Consider the following 18686-nt stretch of genomic DNA (forward strand, 5'->3'; position numbering starts at 1 on the left):
CATTGAAATATGCAGGTCTATCCACAAAGCAAAAGTACTAAGAAAAAGCAATAGTAGCCTATACTTTAAACTTGGAATACTATATTCTACTAGCAGTTATAGAGTAAATATAGAGTAAATATGATATAGTACTTTTGATAAAATGGTACATATAAAATTATGGACTGATATTCATGGCTAGCATATGACTTGCCACTGAATTAGGCTACATGTTAATTGTGATGTCAGAAAACTATTTATATTTCTAAAAGCAAGCTATACTAAGTCACATTGTTACTTTTATATACCTTTTTGAAATATCTTTAGCTCAAAGTAAAGCTGTCAAAACACAAGTTGTGCTGCTATGGTGTCAGTAGCTTTTAGAATTCTGCTATTGGCAGCTTTGGAACTTTTTGTACACATGCTTGACTTGGTCTTGAAATGCTTGACATGGTCTTGTACTTTTTACAAAACAGCATTATATCTTAATTTTCAGTTTCTTTTCTTGGGTTTCAGTCTTTAAAATGTAATTAATGTTAAACAAGTAGAATTTTAAGCCACATCAGTGGGATTTTTTAATTTAAGAAATATATTTGAATATCTTTAAAACCTTATAAATTGAAATTGAGCAAAATTGTGAAGATGAAGACAAGTTTCTTGTACTTCATTTATGCAGAATAGGCTATCTATTTTGCAAGGTTTCATACACAAAGTTTTTAAAGGTCATCAAAGGTCAGTGCCCTATAGAAAGAGAGAAAGGGGGAGTAAGTATAGAGTAGGGAGTAAAGGGGAGGGGAGTAAAATCTTTCCCATGACATAATATACCAATTACTATATCCAACCAACTCTTGAAGCCTTTGCTGATAACCTGCTGGTCCAGACAGTTGAGTTCCCTACCAGACATAGAGATCATCAAACTCCATCTCTCCTTGATCTCGTTCTGTCAAACAACCCCGAAAAAATTATGTCAACAGCAAACTTACCCCCCCTTGGAGCAAGCGACCATCTTTGTATCCTGAGTGCAATAATCTTGAATCAGATACCAACCAACAAAATCAAACGAACGTTTGTTGATTACAAGAAAATACGCCAGGACCTACAAGAGATTGAATGGGAAAACTCCTTGCAACAAGACACTGAAGCATCCTGGGAGCTTTTCAAGGACATACTACTGAGTCTTGAGTTGAAGCATACGAAAACTTACTTCTCAGAACGTCCCAGAACCCTTCCGTATATGTCACCACAGCTAAAAAAAGTCATTAATAAGAAAAAGAAAGCTTGGAAAAAGTATAAAAATTGTGAGAGTGCAGCCCATCTAGAGCAGTACAAAAAGGCCAGGAACAAACTGAGAAATGCGACCAGAAAAGCAACCATAAGATATGAGGAGTCGATAGCACTAGAGGCAAAAACCAATCCAAAAAAGTTTTGGAGATATGTCACTTCAAACAACCCAAGCCGCAGGTCGATCCATCATTTTACCTCCAGCGATGGAACCAAAATAACCGACCCATTGGTAATGGCAGATACCCTCAATCAATGCTTCTCGTCAAATTTCTCTAAAGACCCTGGATACCCCCCACCGGATATGCCAACCACCCACATCAAACACCCTATGCCACCGATCCAGTTCACAGCTTGTGATACTTACAAGCGCCTAAAAACTTTGGACCCATCCAAGGCAAAGGGACCCGATGGCATCCATCCTAGGTTGCTGAAGGAGACCGCAGCTGAAATAGCGGAACCCCTGACAAGAATATTCCAGATGTCAATAGCTTCCAAAACTATTCCCTCTGACTGGAAAACAGCAAATGTCATGCCAGTTTTCAAAAAAGGACAGAAAGATAAACCACAGAATTACAGACCCATCAGCCTGACTTCTGTCCCATCAAAAGTCATGGAAGGCGTCTTAAATGATGCAATCGTTGCACATCTGGAAACTAACAGCCTGTTATACGATGGACAACATGGTTTCAGGAAGGGTCGCTCTGTGGAGACAAACCTAATTCAATCATATGACATAATCACCAAGATGATTGAGGAAGGCCTTCCAGTTGACGTACTCTTGCTGGACCAAGCCAAAGCTTTCGAGAAGGTAGTACACTCGTACCTGGAAAGGAAACTAGAGTTCTATCAACTCCACCAAGATGTAAGAGAATGGATTATCCAGTTTCTCAAGGATAGAATACAGAGGGTGATGATGTATGATGAGGAGGGGAATCAAATCATGTCAAACCCAACTCCAGTGCTCAGCGGAGTTCCGCAAGGAACTAAACTGGGACCTACCCTCTTCAACATGTTCATCAATGACTCAGCCCAGTCAGTGCAAAATGACCTTAAACTGTTTGCAGACGACTCGAAATTGTTTGGCCCAGTCGCAAACAACCAACAGTGCGCAGCTCTGCAGGCAGATCTGCACACCCTCAACAACTGGTCCTCTTCCTGGTCCCTCGAGTTTAATGCTGAAAAGTGCAAAGTCCTACATCTTGGCCCTAAGAACCCAGGAATGACATATACAATGACAGATCGTACTGGGAAGCTCATAACTTTGGAAACTGTCACCGAAGAAAGAGACCTTGGGGTCATTGTTGATGACAAAATGAAATTCCATAGTCACAGCAAATACCTAGCTGCAAAAGGCAACAGGTCCCTTGGTCTCATCAGACGTAATATCACCAGTAGATCTCCCAGGACAATCAGGAAGCTATATACAGGACTGGTCAGACCGCAACTTGAGTACGGAGTCTCTCTTGCCGTTCCCCACTATGTCGTGGACAAGATGATCCTTGAGAGCGTTCAGCGGAGGGCTACAAAACTACCAACCAAATGTAAGAACCTCTCGTACCCTGAACGCCTCAAGAAACTCAAGCTCCCAACCCTGACGTACAGGAGGAAACGCGGAGATGCAATCCTGACCCACAAGCTGCTGGAGAATGGTGTCACACCAGGGCTTTTTAATAAGTCGCTCTCTAGCCACACCCGGGGCCACACCAAGAAGCTCCAGCAACAAAGAAGCTCACGGAGAGAACGTTCCAACTTCTTCTCAACTCGTGCTGTTCCACTGTGGAATTCCCTTAGTGAAGAAACAGTTCAGTCCAAAACTGTTGACAACTTCAAAAAAGCAATTGACCGAGACTGGGCAGCGATGGAGTGGAAACTACACTGGGAGGCCAGTGGATCTACTCAACGGAACTAGACAACGCACTTCCACCTCCATCACTCAACCGGCGAATCTACAGGATGTTCACCCAACCTTATTCGCCGGCCAGTGCGATTTAAGGTAATTTAAGATAATTTAGTCTGTAAATCTATCCTAGAGTTTCCTTTTCCTAACCTTGCCACTTTCCAAGATAGGATAGTAAAAAGTAGGCTAACCCTAATCTAGAATTTGGTAAAATTCTAGTTAAGTGACTTCTTGCTAAATTTGAAAGGGGTTAGGTTAGGAAAATGAAGCTTTCAGGGATGGGTCTACAGGCTAAAGTATATCCTGGGAAGGTATTTTAAAGTCCCACCTCTACTGCTTCTCCCTCTAGAGGGCCCTGAAATTCATCTACATGACAGGTCTATACCTATTAAAATTTTGACAAAACAATATTTTACCTTAATTTTCAGTTACCAGTTGCTTTATCTCTGCCTTTAGTTATGAAAATGTAATTCCTGTTATTTGAGTAGAATTCTGAGCCATATTAATGTTGTTTTTTTTTTTCAAAATTTGGGAAATGTATTTGCATATCTTAAAAACCTTATAAATTGGGATTGGACAAAGTTGTGAAGCTGAAAACAATTTTCTTGTACTTCATTCAAGCAGAGAATCTATTTTGCATGGTTTCACTTTTATAATACACGAATTTCTAAAGGTCATCAAAGGTCAGGGCCCTCAAGAGGGAGAAGCAGTGGAGGTAGGAACTTCAAAACACCTTCCTATGACATACTTTAGCCTGTAGACCCATCCCTTAAAGTTTCATTTTCCTAACCTAGCCTCTTTCTGTGATAGCAAGAAGTCACTTAACAAGACTTTTACAACTCTTTTTTTCAAATAGATGTAGTTTAGACCTAACAGCAAAGAAGCAACATCAACAACAATCAAAAAAATAAAAAAGGCATAGGAAATATATCTTTGGTCTGTATATTTGCACATTGCAGGTGGGGGGTGAAAGTGCTTTTAGAATTGATAGGCTATAGGCCTATTCTAACCTATGAAAGAATAAGGTTTTTTTCATAATTTTGGAGTTTCCCATTGAGTAGACTTAAGTGTAGGCTAATTCCAAATAAACTAATTTCCAAGATATCAAAAATCCTATTGTCTAGAACTTTACCAAAGATTATGGATGACAGGACTACCCCAAGCAGCTGTCCCTACCTCCCTTCCTGCTTCAGTATTCAATTACTTTTTGAGAAGTTGTTTAAGTTTTTTTAAGGAAAACTCAATGAATTATTATTATTATTTTTATACCACTAGACTTACCTGGCCTTAAAAATCAGCCTTATTTAGGATCTGTTGCCCAAGGTCCTCCCACAATAACTCCTCAAATTTCAGATATTTCTGCCTTTCTTCAGCAAAACAAGGTCATTTGATTGCCATCTAGGATCAATCATAGACGGAAATATTACAAAGACGGCACTGGAAAAATAGAACCAAATTGCAAATGGATTATACGGCAAAAAGACCTAGAATTTACAAGAACGAAGATGAAAGTATCCAGAGCAGATTTCATCCTTGTTCTACTGAAACAGATTATTAATAGGCTATTAATTATTAATAGGAACAGTTTAGTTCCGCAAGGAACTAAACTGGGACCTACCCTCTTCAACATGTTCATCAATGACTCAGCCCAGTCAGTGCAAAATGACCTTAAACTGTTTGCAGACGACTCGAAATTGTTTGGCCCAGTCGCAAACAACCAACAGTGCGCAGCTCTGCAGGCAGATCTGCACACCCTCAACAACTGGTCCTCTTCCTGGTCCCTCGAGTTTAATGCTGAAAAGTGCAAAGTCCTACATCTTGGCCCTAAGAACCCAGGAATGACATATACAATGACAGATCGTACTGGGAAGCTCATAACTTTGGAAACTGTCACCGAAGAAAGAGACCTTGGGGTCATTGTTGATGACAAAATGAAATTCCATAGTCACAGCAAATACCTAGCTGCAAAAGGCAACAGGTCCCTTGGTCTCATCAGACGTAATATCACCAGTAGATCTCCCAGGACAATCAGGAAGCTATATACAGGACTGGTCAGACCGCAACTTGAGTACGGAGTCTCTCTTGCCGTTCCCCACTATGTCGTGGACAAGATGATCCTTGAGAGCGTTCAGCGGAGGGCTACAAAACTACCAACCAAATGTAAGAACCTCTCGTACCCTGAACGCCTCAAGAAACTCAAGCTCCCAACCCTGACGTACAGGAGGAAACGCGGAGATGCAATCCTGACCCACAAGCTGCTGGAGAATGGTGTCACACCAGGGCTTTTTAATAAGTCGCTCTCTAGCCACACCCGGGGCCACACCAAGAAGCTCCAGCAACAAAGAAGCTCACGGAGAGAACGTTCCAACTTCTTCTCAACTCGTGCTGTTCCACTGTGGAATTCCCTTAGTGAAGAAACAGTTCAGTCCAAAACTGTTGACAACTTCAAAAAAGCAATTGACCGAGACTGGGCAGCGATGGAGTGGAAACTACACTGGGAGGCCAGTGGATCTACTCAACGGAACTAGACAACGCACTTCCACCTCCATCACTCAACCGGCGAATCTACAGGATGTTCACCCAACCTTATTCGCCGGCCAGTGCGATTTAAGGTAATTTAAGGTAAGAGGCCACAGCATTCATGTATTTTGGCATGCGCCTTGCTGGCCCCTCTTAAGATATAATGAGGCCATTAAGATATAATGGCCCCTCGTAAGATATAAGGCTCATCGAAAATGTTCAGAGACGAGCAACGATGCGCATGAAAAGCCTGGGTCAGCTTCACATGAGGACTGCTTTTAACGAGTAAGCTACGTACCCTTGTCTACATCAGCATGCCCAGTGATATTATGCTAGCTTAAAACCTCTAAAAGGAAAATTCTACCCCTCTTCATCGGACAGCCATAGTACGGGCCACCATCACACAAGAGAACAATCCAAAAAGTTGTCAAAATTAAGCACTTGAACAAGAACTTGTAAAACATACTTTTTAAGATGAATCGTAATCTACTGGAATCAATTGAATGACTGAACTGTCAGTGCTTCCTCCTTTCAGTCTTTCAAATACAAACTTTACAAGGAGTGGGAGAAGAGGCAGTGGAGGTTTGACTAGGAGTCATCAACTAAAAACTACACTGGTAGATCTTAAGGGTTTCAAATGAATAAAGGTGGCTTGGGTAAGGTAAGGTGAAACTAAAATATGGGCATTTTCAATTTGGAAAATAAACGGTAAAATGAAACACTAAAGAACAAATACCAAACGAACTGAGTCCTACACTACGGAAGGGAAGACAGTAGTAAATTTAGGATTTTAGAAAAAATCGGGGGGGGGGCTCGTTGCGCATAATTTCTGTCTTAATTTAGCCTAAAGTAATTCCTGATATTGAAAATCGTATGCCTCTGCATCTATCCGGCATTTATCTGTCAGTTTTGTCCACAAACCAGCTTTATGATGACACTGTCAATATTATATTATGTATTCCTGCCTCATATCTCGCAATTGGCAAGTTGATAAAATAACGCTTTCTACACTTATGACAATATCACGGCGAACATAAAAAAGGACAAGCCCGGTAAGTCTTTCCTCGGTCATTTCCTGGCAACGTTTTCAATGTTCTCGAGGTAGAAAAACTTCCTTCAACAGCCACCATACTGATAAACTCCCTCTAAATGTTCCCTAAGAGTTTCATCTTAATACTCTTAGCGTCATTAATTACACTAACTGCAGTGGCAGAATTTATAGTACATCTATTCCCTTTTAGTGACCTGAACATCATTCTCACCAAGTACAGGAAGTTGCAACTTAACACAATTAGCCATTACTATGCCATTGGTGATACATCCTTTTGATAACTGTATATTTACATACTTTTGTAATTTTATCACGAAATCACAAAAAACGCTCACAACGCTCATAGCCTTACAAGTAGTTGCAATAGAGTTAGTAGCTGAAGTAGTAGCAGTACAAGAAGTACTAATAGCAGCAATAAGAGCATTAGTAGTAGCATGCACATATTGTCTTTTGGTTAATTGATCTTTCCCTTTCAGTATTTTCTGAAAGTTTCAACTCAATGCTAAAACCATTAAAAAATTGCTATTTCAAAAGTTTTATTGGAGGTATTAAGGGACATAGTGAGCACTAAGAGGGCAGGGATGGTTGCTTTCAAATAGCTTTGAAGCTAAGGCTCTAAGGTTGAAACAGTCCACGGCGCCTTGGGGATAGGGCTGTCAATTATGTTATGAGGGCATATAAGGTTTTTACACAATTGATAGTTGTATAAACTTAAGACAGGGCTCATTTAATATGAAATTAGAAGCTATAGTGCCCTTTTCAAAAAGTTCGTGGTAACGAACTGTAGTAAGGAGCGACCCGGCTCAATAGTAACCAAAACTCTAAAAAATGGAATTTTGATACCAATAGCTACATCAAAAGAATCGCATTTTAATGCTGGTTTTAAATATATAAGTTTCATCAAGTTTAGTCTTACCCATCAAAAGTTACGAGCCTGAGAAAATTTGCGTTATTTTAGAAAATAGGGGGAAACGCCCCCTAAAAGTCATAGAATCTTAACGAAAATTGCACCATCAGATTCAGCGTATCAGAGAACCCTACTGTAGTAGTTTCGAGCTCCTATCTACAAAAATGTGGAATTTTGCATTTTTTGCCAGAAGGCAGATCACGGATGCGTGTTTATTTGTTTTTTTGTTTTTTTGTTTTTTTTTTCTTTTTCTCAGGGGTGATCGTATCGATCCAATTGTCCTAGAATGTTGCAAGAGGGCTCATTCTAACGGAAATGAAAAGTTCTAGTGCCCTTTTTAAGTGACCAAAAAAATTGGAGGGCACCTAGGCCCCCTCCCAGGCTAATTATCTTCCAGAAGTCATCGGATCAAAATTCTAAGATAGCCATTTTATTCAGCGTAGTCGAAAAACCTTATAACTATGTCTTTGGGGACGACTTACTCCCCCACAGTCCCCGTGGGAGGGGCAACAAGTTACAAACTTTGACCTGTGCTTACATATAGTAATGGTTATTGGGAAGTATACAGGCGTTTTCAGGAGGACTTTTTTGGTTTGGGGGAGGGGTTGAGAAGAGGGGAATATGCTGGGGGAACTTTCCTTAGAGAATTTGTAATGGGAGAAGAAAATTTCCATGAAGGGAGAGCAGGATATAGGCTACTAGCATTATTTAAAAAAAAAAAACAATTAAAAAATAAAAGTGAAAAAGCTTTTTCAGCTGGAAGTAAGGAACAGCAATAAAACTTAAAACAAACAGAAATTATTACACATATGAGGGGCTCACCTCCTTTTAATACCTCGCTCTTTACGCTAAAGTATTTTCAGTAATTTCAACTACTTATTCTACGGCTTTTGTGATTCAGGGGGTCATTCTTAGTGAATTGGGATAAAATTTAAGCTTTAGTGTAAAGAGCGAGGTACTGACGATGGGGCGAATCCCCTTATATATGTAATAAAAACATGAGAATACAAAAGTTCTTTACGTAAGCTAATTTATAAGTTACGTAAATCTTTTACCAATAAAAAGATTCGTAAAAAATTAAAAGTTCTAGTTGCCTTTTTAATTAAGCAAAAAATCGGGGGGCAACTAGGTTTCGTCCCCCGCTCTTTTTTTCTCAAAATCATTCGATCAAAATTATGAGAAAGTTATTAAGCCAAAAAAAAAAAATATGCAAATTTCGTTTTGATTATTCCTCAGCGGAGAGCCAAAATCAAAACATGCATTGATTCAAAAACGTTCAGAAATTAAATAAAAAAAACAAGTTTTTTTAACTGAAAGTAAGGAGCGACATTAAAACTTAAAACGCACAGAAATTACTTCGTATATGAAAGAGACTGCTTCCTCATCAACGCCCCGCTCTTTACGCTAAAGTTTTTTACTGTTTTAAAAAGAAGAATTGAGAGAAAGAGTCAAACTTTAGCGTAAAGAGCGGGGTGTTGATGAGGAAGCAGCCTCTTTCATATACGAAGTAATTTCTGTGCGTTTTAAGTTTTAATGTCGCTCCTTACTTTCAGTTAAAAAAAACTTGTTTTTTTATTTAATTATGAATCAAAGCTAACTAAAAGTAACCATCCCTGTCCTCTTAGTGCTCACTATTTCCCTTAATACGTCCAATAAAAATTTTGAAATAACAATTTTTTCGACATAATTGAAGGGTCCGGAAATTATTATGTCAGGAAGACACATCCTACCTGTAATTCTCAGAGCAAGGTTTGTAAGTTTTTGGCTTGGGGGCATATAAGGTTCTTATAAAAATGGTAGCTGTGTATGCTCTGGAGGGGACTCGTTGGATCAGCAACCAAAAGTACTAGTGCCCTTTTAAAGAGTCATAGTGCTTAGCGCGTAGCTACCTCACACGCAAAATTTTTGCCTTTTCTGATATGCATCCAATAGAAACTTTGGGACAGTTTTTCTTGTTCTAAATAGTCCAAAGATCATATAATAAGGCTTTTTGGGCGGATTCATACCACCAGAGCTTGAGAGCGAGGGTCAAAAGTTATGTCCCTTGGACATTTAGGGTTGTTATGGAAGGGATGGTTGTATTAACTTTAGAGGTGACTCATTTGGTTGGAAGTGGAAGTTTTAATTCGCTTTTGACAGTAAAAAGTGATAGAGGCCAATTTCACCCCCTCCCAACTATTCTTCTTTTCATCAAAAACATTTGAATGAAATTGTGCAATGTCATTTTTGTTTTAAATAGTCAAAAAAATATATAACAATGCCTGTAGGGTCGGCAAAACTCCCCCAGATCCCCTTGGATATTCTGGGGGCATATTAGATGTTTATGGAATCTGAGGTTGTATTTAATCCAGATGGGTCTCATTTGAGAGGGTAAGGTCTCTGATTTAGGCAATTTATTCATTGTTTACATATAACATATGCTATTGAGATAAAGTATGCATGTTTGACTTGTACTTTCCCAAAATTCAAAGGGCATTAAGAAGAGTCTTTCAGGTAATTCTTAAGGGAGTTTTAAACTAAATCAAAACATTTTATCTGTTTATGGGGTGACAAAACAATGTAACTCAGGAATGATTGAGTACATTAATGTGGAATCTACTGGAAATGATAAGGAAGATGGAAAACTGACCAAAAAGGCAAATAATACTAATAATACCCTATTACGGCTACTACTGTTCCTACTACTATCACTACTACTATGATAGTAATACAAATAAGGCTAAACGTATGAAGGTGTAAATTTGACAGAATACTGAGGGGGAGTTTGTTCTAATTCAGAACATATCATGCACATGCAAATTGCTAAAATGGCGTATGTCAAGAATTGATTTGGATATCAAGTTGAAACTTTCGGAGAATACTTGAATGGGAAGAGCAATCGACAAAAAAGGTTTATGCATGTCACTACTAACACTAAGACCGTTGCTACTTTTACTCATGCTACTACTGCTACTAAACTCATTCAGCAACTACTTCAATTGTAAAAGCTTATAATTTCTGCTCTTTTTGAATTCAACTTGGCTATTATTCTAATTTTGTTCGTTTTTGTGTTTCATTTATTTATTGATTCTGATTTGTGACAGTCTTATGCTGGGTATATTTTTGACCTCTATCTTTTCTCATTTTTGGTTGATTGTAGTTCTTTATGCTTTTTGAAAAGCTTACTTATTGTATTTGTTAAATTACTAGTTAAAAAACTGCCACAAAGAAAACTACTACTGTTTTTGTTATTGCTGCTGTAGCACATTGTGTAATTCAAAATGTGTAATGTAATTGTGTAATTCAAAAATTGAAAGTGTCACATTTTCAGTTTTTCACCGACACTACGACCATTTGAGCTAAATTATGCTTTCAGAATAAAAGTATTGGCAACTCTGTTACTTTCGCAGCAATTCAAAATCTAGTCTCAAGGTCGCGTTTCTTAGTGGAGGCCTATTATAAGTATATAACACTCCTACAAGTGCTTAAGTTCAATATATTCCTCCCCTTTGCTAATGTTTTTATATATAGCCCGAGTTTTATAGATTGAATTTTTTATGTGTAACTCTTTTCTTCCATTAAGTTTTTCTAAATGACTTTTCCACAGTATTGTTCAAATGTTTAATTGTGACTATTTTTTCGGAGGTAATCTGTATATATAAAAAAATTTATAGAACTTTTTTTCTGTCAAGGGCAGCCTCTTGTATTTCCTAATAGTGAAGATTCTATGGCCTCCCATCTAGGGTGCTATTTATTTTTTCTCCTAACCCCTTTCAATGGAAGGAATGTTTGTAGAAACTTTGGAGGCATACTTGATTGGGAACAAAAAGGGAAAATTCTAGTTAATTGACTTCTTTCTATCTATGAAAGGGTTTAGGTTAGGAAAATGAAAGATTCAGGGATGAGTCTACAGACTAGAGTATGTCCTGGGAAGGTATTTTGAAGCAACTACCTCCACTCCTTCTCCCTCTAGAGGGCCTTGACCTTTGATGACCTTTAAAAATATGTGTGTTATAAAAGTGAAACCTTGCAAAATAGATCTTCTGCTTAATTGAAGTACAACAAAATTGTTTTCAGCTTCACAACTTTGCTCAATCCTATTTTATAAGGTTTTAAAGATATGCAAATACATTTCCTAAATTTTGAAAAAAAATATTGATATGGCTCAAAATTCTACTCAAATAACAGGAATTACATTTTCAGAACTAAAGGCAGAGAAAAGGCAACTAGTAACTGAAAATTAAGGTAAAATGTTGTTTTGTCAAAATTTCAATAGGTATAGACCTGTCATGTAGGCAAATTTCAGGGCCCTCTAGAGAGAGAAGGAGTGGAGGTGGGTACTTTAAAATTCCTTCCCAGGACATACTTTAGCCTGTAGACCCATCCCTGAAAGTTTCATTTTCCTAATCTAAACCCTTTCTGAGATAGTAAGAAGTCAATTAACTAGAATTTTACCTAAAATTCTAGTTGATTGACTTCTTGCTATCTCAGAAAGGGGTTAGGTTAGGAAACTGAAAATTTCACAGATGGGTGTACAGGTTAAAGTATGTACTGGGAAGGTATTTGAAGTACCTACCTCTACTCCTTTTCACTGTAGAGGGCCCTGACCTTTGATGACTTTCAAAAATATGTGTGTTATAAAAGTGAAATCTTGCAAAATAGATCTTCTGCTTGAATGAAGTACAACAAAATTGTTTTCAGCTTCACAACTTTGCTCAATCCCAATATATAAAGTTTTAAAGATATGCAAATACATTTCCTAAATTTTGAAAAAAAAACTTTGATATGGCTCAGAATTCTACTCAAATAACAGGAATTGCATTTTCAGAAGTAAAAGCAGATGAAAAGCAATTGTTAACTGAAAATTAAGGTAAAATTTCAATTGTCATCTAGGCAAAATTTCAGGGCTCTCTAGAGAGAGAAGGAGTGGAGGTGGGTATTTTAAAATACCTTCCCAGGATATACTTTAGCCTGTAGACCCATCCCTGAAAGTTTCATTTTCCTAACCTAACCCCTCTCTGAGATAGCAAGAAGTCACTCAACTAGAATTTTACTTTAAAAAGTTCTAGTGCCCTTATTAGTACTTGCAACTAATTGAACAGCAACCTACACTCCTTCTGTTCCTTTTATGGTACATGACCCCCAACCCTCCCCACTATGATCTTATATTAGAATTTGAGACAGCAACTTTATTTGAAATTTTCAAAAGGTTCACTGAATGTGGCTTGGGAAATGATAAGCACCACCCTCCCCTGTCTGTCCCTGGGGAAAGAGCCATACATTATGCACATTTTTAAGAGTTTATAGATAGATTTAAAAGTATAAAAGGGGGTTTTATCCATTTTTGCAATTGCCTTTTAATGAATAAGTCTATTGTATTCAATTTTTAGTGACACATCAGTTTGTCATTTATGGCATACTTTTTTGCAACATGTTTTGCTTTAATATCTAGCATGGTCTTATATATATATATATATATATATATATATATATATATATATATATATATATATATATATATATATATATATATATATATATATATATATATATATATATATATATATATATATGTGTAATTGGTTTAATGGTCTGTATATGCAGCTGATATTTAATGAAACTTCTCACTAATTGCTTCAAGGGTTGAAAAAATACAGCAAAGAGCTACTAAGCTTGTACCTTATTTGAAACATTTGCCATATGAAAATAGACTGCACAGGCTAGGATTGTCAAGTCTTCAATTCTGAAGGGATAGGGCAGACATTATTAACACATTCCGAGAATATTGGAAGCTGCAGTGATGACAGTGGTCAAATATGGCTCTGAAGCATGGACACTCCAAAAAGCAGATGAAAATTTACTAGATGTTTTCCAGAGAAATTGCCTACGGATTGTTCTGGGTACCCAGCTGACTGACCGTATTTCAAACAGTAGGTTGTACGAAAAGTGTGGTTCAATCCTGCTTTCTGGGGCTATAATGAAAGAAAGGTTGAGATGGCTAGGCCACGTTCTACGGATGAAGGATAACAGATTACCGAAGATTGTCCTTTTTGGCCAACCGTCTGGGGCTACACGGAAAGCAGGTCGTCCTTGTCTGGGTTGGGAGGATGTCATAAATAAGGATTTAAAGGAAATGGGAACTTCCTGGGAGGGTGTAAAGAGGGAGGCTTTAAATAGATTAGGTTGGAGGAGGAGCGTGCGTAGCTGTGTTGGCCTCAGGCGGCTTGGTGCTGCAGTGAGTTATTAGTAGTAGTAGTAGTATAATCAAAGGCATTGATAATATAAGTACATCACAGTTCTTCACATTTAATGACACTAACAGGACCCGTTATCACCCACATAAATTGTACCCCTCACTTTCAAAAAGGAAAATAGGCCAACATTCATTTTACAGCAGGGTGTGGAAGCCATGGAATGACCTTCCACCTAAAACATTTCTATCAAATGAAATAAATAAATTCAAAACAAGACTAACAGAAACAAATTTTCAAAGTAAATCATTTTAAATAATTTATAGTATTATTTGTCAGTGTTTGTTGTAGTCGTTATTTTCATTGATTTATGTGTGTGTACTATGTTGTCAGTTGTATTATGTATTATATTGTGTATTATGTTGTCATAACTTCTATTTATTATATTTATTGCGACAAGCTTGAAAGCTTACCGTATTTGGTATTAATAAATAAATAGTAACTAATGACTTTGGAGTTGGATAACTGTATTCAACATCTATAAAATATTTCTTTTGGCTCAAGTAGTGAATTTGTCAGGTTTGTCCTTGTTTGAAAAATATAGTTTTTAATTTTAAAGAAGACATAGGCAATCTTCAAGAATTTTTTTTCCTTAAGATACAATTCTTTTCTGTTTAATTAAAATTTTGTTAATCAAGATATGTTTGAATTCCCCTCAAAATGTCTATACAGTCATATTTGAAACATGGTTTAAGATTAATTTGAATAATATATAATATACAAATATAATGTATATTATAAACTGTTCCTGAATCAGCTAGAAATACCAATTTACTTGACAGTTTTTTTTTAAATATTTTAAATTTTTTGCTAATATGGGTCATATTTTGTATTTACTAGGTTGTCCTTGTTAAGGCAACCATAATCTGATATAACTACTTGAGTTAGATCAAATTTCCCCTTTTTTTGCATTAAAAAAAATTAACTAATCTGTATGATTTTGTTTTATCTTTTTTTCTCTTTGTATTTTTTTTTTAAAGACATTATCCTATTTTGGGTAAATTTTATTGAACAATAACTTGAGATAAAAGGCTGAGACAAATTTATCCTTATTAATTCTTGGCTAGAGCACATTTCCTATAGTTTAAAGAAAATCATAGTTTTCATTTTACTTGAACTGTATATTTTTAATTATAATTTATTTATTTTATATATTTGCAATTAAATGTTTCTCAACCATGTAATTTTTTATCAGGGTACTTTTTGGCATATTTTACCTAAGTAGGCTTGTGATAGCCACCCCTTTGGTACTTCAAAAAGAATAGTGAACACATTTTGGTTTTCACATATTTTTATTCTTTTTTCTCTTTTTGGTACTTGTGGATTATTCAGAACACACTCAATAAGTGAAGTTAGGCTCTTTCATGAAACAAACTACAATGCTGGTACATTTTAATGAAATATTTGGTACTTGTTCATTTTTCAATTGATTCAATTCAGAAGACACTAGAAAACCTGGTTTCATAGCCACAAAGACAAAATTCAATTTAGTTTGCCTCACATAGTGTTAGAAGATAGTGTCTGAACATGGATTTTGAAATGAAGATTTGGGATTTGCCAAAGACTGAAAAGAGGCAATTATATTTTTCCAGGATAAGGGGTTGTTGCCCATAACAAAACAGTGCATCAATGGACACAACATGACTTTATACTCTTATGAGAAGGAAAATTTTTGGAAGTGTAACAATAGGCCATGTTAAAAAAAAAGTCAATTTGCACATTATAATTTTCATCATATCTTGTTTTATTTCATTAGCTTTATCAAAAGTTTGGACTATGTATTTGCACATTAGCAGGGTGGGGGTGGCATGCATTATATCAAATATGTAACTTAACCTAACCTAACCACCTCTTCACTTATTGAGTGTGTTCTGAATAACACACAATTACCCTCTTTTTTTGCAGTGTGCTGGTTTTGTGTCATTAAGTCATTTTGTTTTTGTTTGTCTTCCCTGGCTTCATTTCCTGGCAATGAAGCCTTGAGGCAGAGGCAGATCCAGGGGGGGGGGACCATGGATCCCTCAAGATTTTTCAGGTGTCATCATTTGTTTTTACCCTTTTTTCTAAATAAACTTGTCAGTTTGGTCAATTACTTGCACTCTTGTCATGTCTCCCCCCCCCAAGATTTTGCTCTAGATTTGCCTTGAGGAGGGCTTTGTGAAGTTATTTTTTTTGTATTGTTTATATAATTATAATTTGAACTAAAAAGTGAGATACAATGCTCTTTACTAAGTGTTTGCCATAGATGTATTAATATAATAAGTGTACTGACAAGTCCATGCATATTTTTCTTCCGCCCACCAACAAGACACCCACCTAAAGTGTTTAAATGGTGTTATGGTGCTACAAATGTTTAAAGCAGTCAAAACTGCTTATTTGATTCTCTATTACCCTTGACTGCCACCATTATTGTATTATTGTTAGCTGCCTACTGGCTTGCATATTGTAATGCATCTGCAGCTTTTCTGTATTAATGGGTATCTATTCAGGTAATAAATCTATGGCGTTTAGTTGCATATAGGCTGTGAAAATAGTAGAGTAGTCATAAATTATAATTCATGTCTGCTATTTATTTTCAATGATCTTTTACTTTTTAGGGAACTATTAATTTTTTGAATTCTTTGTAACAACCATCACTGTCAGTGCAATGTCTTTCTTAAGAGGGTCTGCTAATTATGTGTGGTGTACAACTAGTGTCTTGGGAAAGGGTGCAACTGGAGCTGTTTTTCAAGGAGTCAATAAGGTAAGTTACAACATAGCTTTCCAGTGGCAACTGAAAAGTATTCTGAAAATGGCTCCTTTTATGTATCTAGTATGATGCACAAGAGAGAAAAGAAATATAATTTTGGTTTTAAGTCCCTCCCCCCTCTTTGAAGAATTTTGTTTCCCCTGCTGTTCCTGACCTATAAAGATTTGTTGGTTTACACCAGTACTCTATTAGGTGGGATTAAAATTCTAAGTGAAAAGCCTGATCTGTATTCATACAAAAGCTGCATAAAGACCTGGTTACAACATATTTTTATGCACTATTCAAAGCTAGCTTTTCTATCAGCAAGAGTCAAAATTATGCACAGACAATCTCAAGCCTAATACCTCTTACTCATTCCACCCTACAACTATAATGCTACTATGGGGAGGCAACCCATAATAGATAAATTAGCCTAGAAGAGGTTTCTCAGTCCAAAAAATGCCAACCAGAACCAACCAAATGCAGAATTATCCATTCATGAGAATCCAATGCAAATGCTTTGTCCTTTACTAGGCTATAATTTCCTTTAGGGGTGCAACTCATCAAGGTCAATTTATAGTGCTGTTAGCAATTACAGTTTTGTTTAAGAAAACTTGTTAACAGTCCACCCAGGTGCCACTATGAGGCCACGCTTTTTTGGGCTACTGTAAATGGTAATTCCAATGCTTCATTTTGGCCCACCTCTTTTTTTCAAGGGGTCTCAAGCTCTTATTCAGAATCCCTAAAATTTATTTTAGGAATAATGTTTATTAAAAAATAAATTAAAAATAGATAATTTATCTTAATCTTTTGAACGTCTACTTAAGCTTTTGGTAACTATTAGCTGTTGCAAGGGGAAGGGCGTTAGAAACTTTTGCTCTCCTGAACCAATACCTAGGAAAATTTACTCATGTTCTCTTGGTGTTGAAGAATTTCATTCTGATATGCACCAGTGCTTATTTTGAAAGTAAGCAGTAATGTTAATTTTTGCTTTGTTACTCTTATATGGAGATTTAATCATTATTTTCTTGTGATCTGTTTTATTAACTAAAAAAAATGAAAAATACTTTTAGCATGACTTTTACCTATAATTTAAGTTTTAAAAACATATTTTTTCAAAAAGGGACAATAAAATTAACAGAAATTATCCTTGTGCAGGGAGGTGGACTGTTACCCCCTCAACATCTATTCCTTACTTATCTATATATCAATAAAATAATGGTCAGAACATTTTTTTTCTGAGTGCTGTAAGGATGGATACTCTTGCACAAGAGCAGGGATGAAAATTAAAAACAATTTGATTTCTGTCATGCTTATTGGAGCTTATTAATTTGCAATGTTCGATTCATTTCAATTAATTTTCGAAATGGGCAGCAGACAAGCCGAATATTCGTTTATAATTTAAAATAAATCCAATCGTCCATTTAAAATCAGCACACAATAACTGACTAGTCAAAATATAATATAACTAATGAACTAAAGCTGTAGCTATTCTTGCTTACTAGCAGTAACATTAAAAAATGTTACAAATGAGGGAACAAAGCTTTTCAAATATCTGTTTTGACACATTGATTGGCTGTATACAAGGTACAGCTTCTGCCACTGCTCTTGCTGGTCTTTCTCAATGTGGTTTGAAATCAGGGGGCAGTATGGATCAATGGGATGTACTGTTCAACACCCGTGTACCAAAAGCAACCAACAGTTTTGTCAATGGCTAGCAAGGGAATCTAGGCCAAACTGTTCAAGGAAGGCACAATATGGGACTTTAGACGCTTTTGAAATTACCAACAATGCCCGAAATTGAATTCCCTTAATCGCGTCCGACTGCTCCTGCGTTAGACCGTAACGCCAAACGGGGGAAGAGTATTCAAGGCAGGACTGTATAAAAGAGGTATAAACTTGCAACATATGATCTGAAGGAATTCCATGTCGAGACAGCAGCTTCAGGGACCTAATACCTGCATTAGCTCTCCAGAGCATCATTTCTGTCAGGAGTAAGATACGCGCCAAGTAGTTTAAGTTCAGTTACACAGCTGGAAGGAGGAAGGGGAGGGTAAAATTCTGAGTTGCTTTTAGGAAAAGAGAAAGTC

General features: G+C 36.7%; 3 protein-coding genes across 12 annotated transcripts in view; 2 read left to right on the top strand and 1 right to left on the bottom strand.

Annotated features, from left to right (window-relative positions):
• Nucleotides 1-4543, bottom strand: part of LOC136039551 (phosphatidylinositol-binding clathrin assembly protein LAP-like) — a 119371-nt gene extending 114828 nt beyond the window's left edge. For all 7 annotated transcript variants that reach the window (XM_065723383.1, XM_065723386.1, XM_065723381.1 and 4 more), the window contains exon 1: nucleotides 4442-4543. The gene's annotated coding sequence lies outside the window, so the exon portion shown is untranslated. The remainder of the gene's footprint in view (nucleotides 1-4441) is intronic.
• Nucleotides 4544-4665: 122 nt separating this feature from the next.
• Nucleotides 4666-5688, top strand: LOC136039123 (uncharacterized). Its single transcript, XM_065722609.1, has one exon. It carries the CDS (start codon nucleotides 4666-4668, stop codon nucleotides 5686-5688), a length of 1023 nt encoding a protein of 340 aa, XP_065578681.1.
• A 5314-nt stretch (nucleotides 5689-11002) lies between these two features.
• LOC136039555 (serine/threonine-protein kinase TBK1-like) overlaps nucleotides 11003-18686 on the top strand; it is a 70997-nt gene continuing 63313 nt past the window's right edge. For 2 of the 4 annotated variants that reach the window (XM_065723395.1, XM_065723392.1), the window contains exons 1-2: nucleotides 11003-11079; nucleotides 16466-16611. In XM_065723395.1, the coding sequence (XP_065579467.1) occupies nucleotides 16516-16611 (96 nt within the window). In that variant the 5' untranslated portion in view covers nucleotides 11003-11079; nucleotides 16466-16515. The remainder of the gene's footprint in view (nucleotides 11080-16465; nucleotides 16612-18686) is intronic. The other 2 variants (XM_065723393.1, XM_065723394.1) reach the window with 2 other exon arrangements.

The sequence above is a fragment of the Artemia franciscana genome, chromosome 19, assembly GCF_032884065.1.
Source record: "Artemia franciscana chromosome 19, ASM3288406v1, whole genome shotgun sequence".
NCBI classification, from domain to species: domain Eukaryota; kingdom Metazoa; phylum Arthropoda; class Branchiopoda; order Anostraca; family Artemiidae; genus Artemia; species Artemia franciscana.

Coding starts and splice junctions, on each gene's coding strand:
- LOC136039123 (XM_065722609.1), top strand. CDS start 4,666: ATGAAAGTATCCAGAGCAGATTTCATCCTTGTTCTACTGAAACAGATT.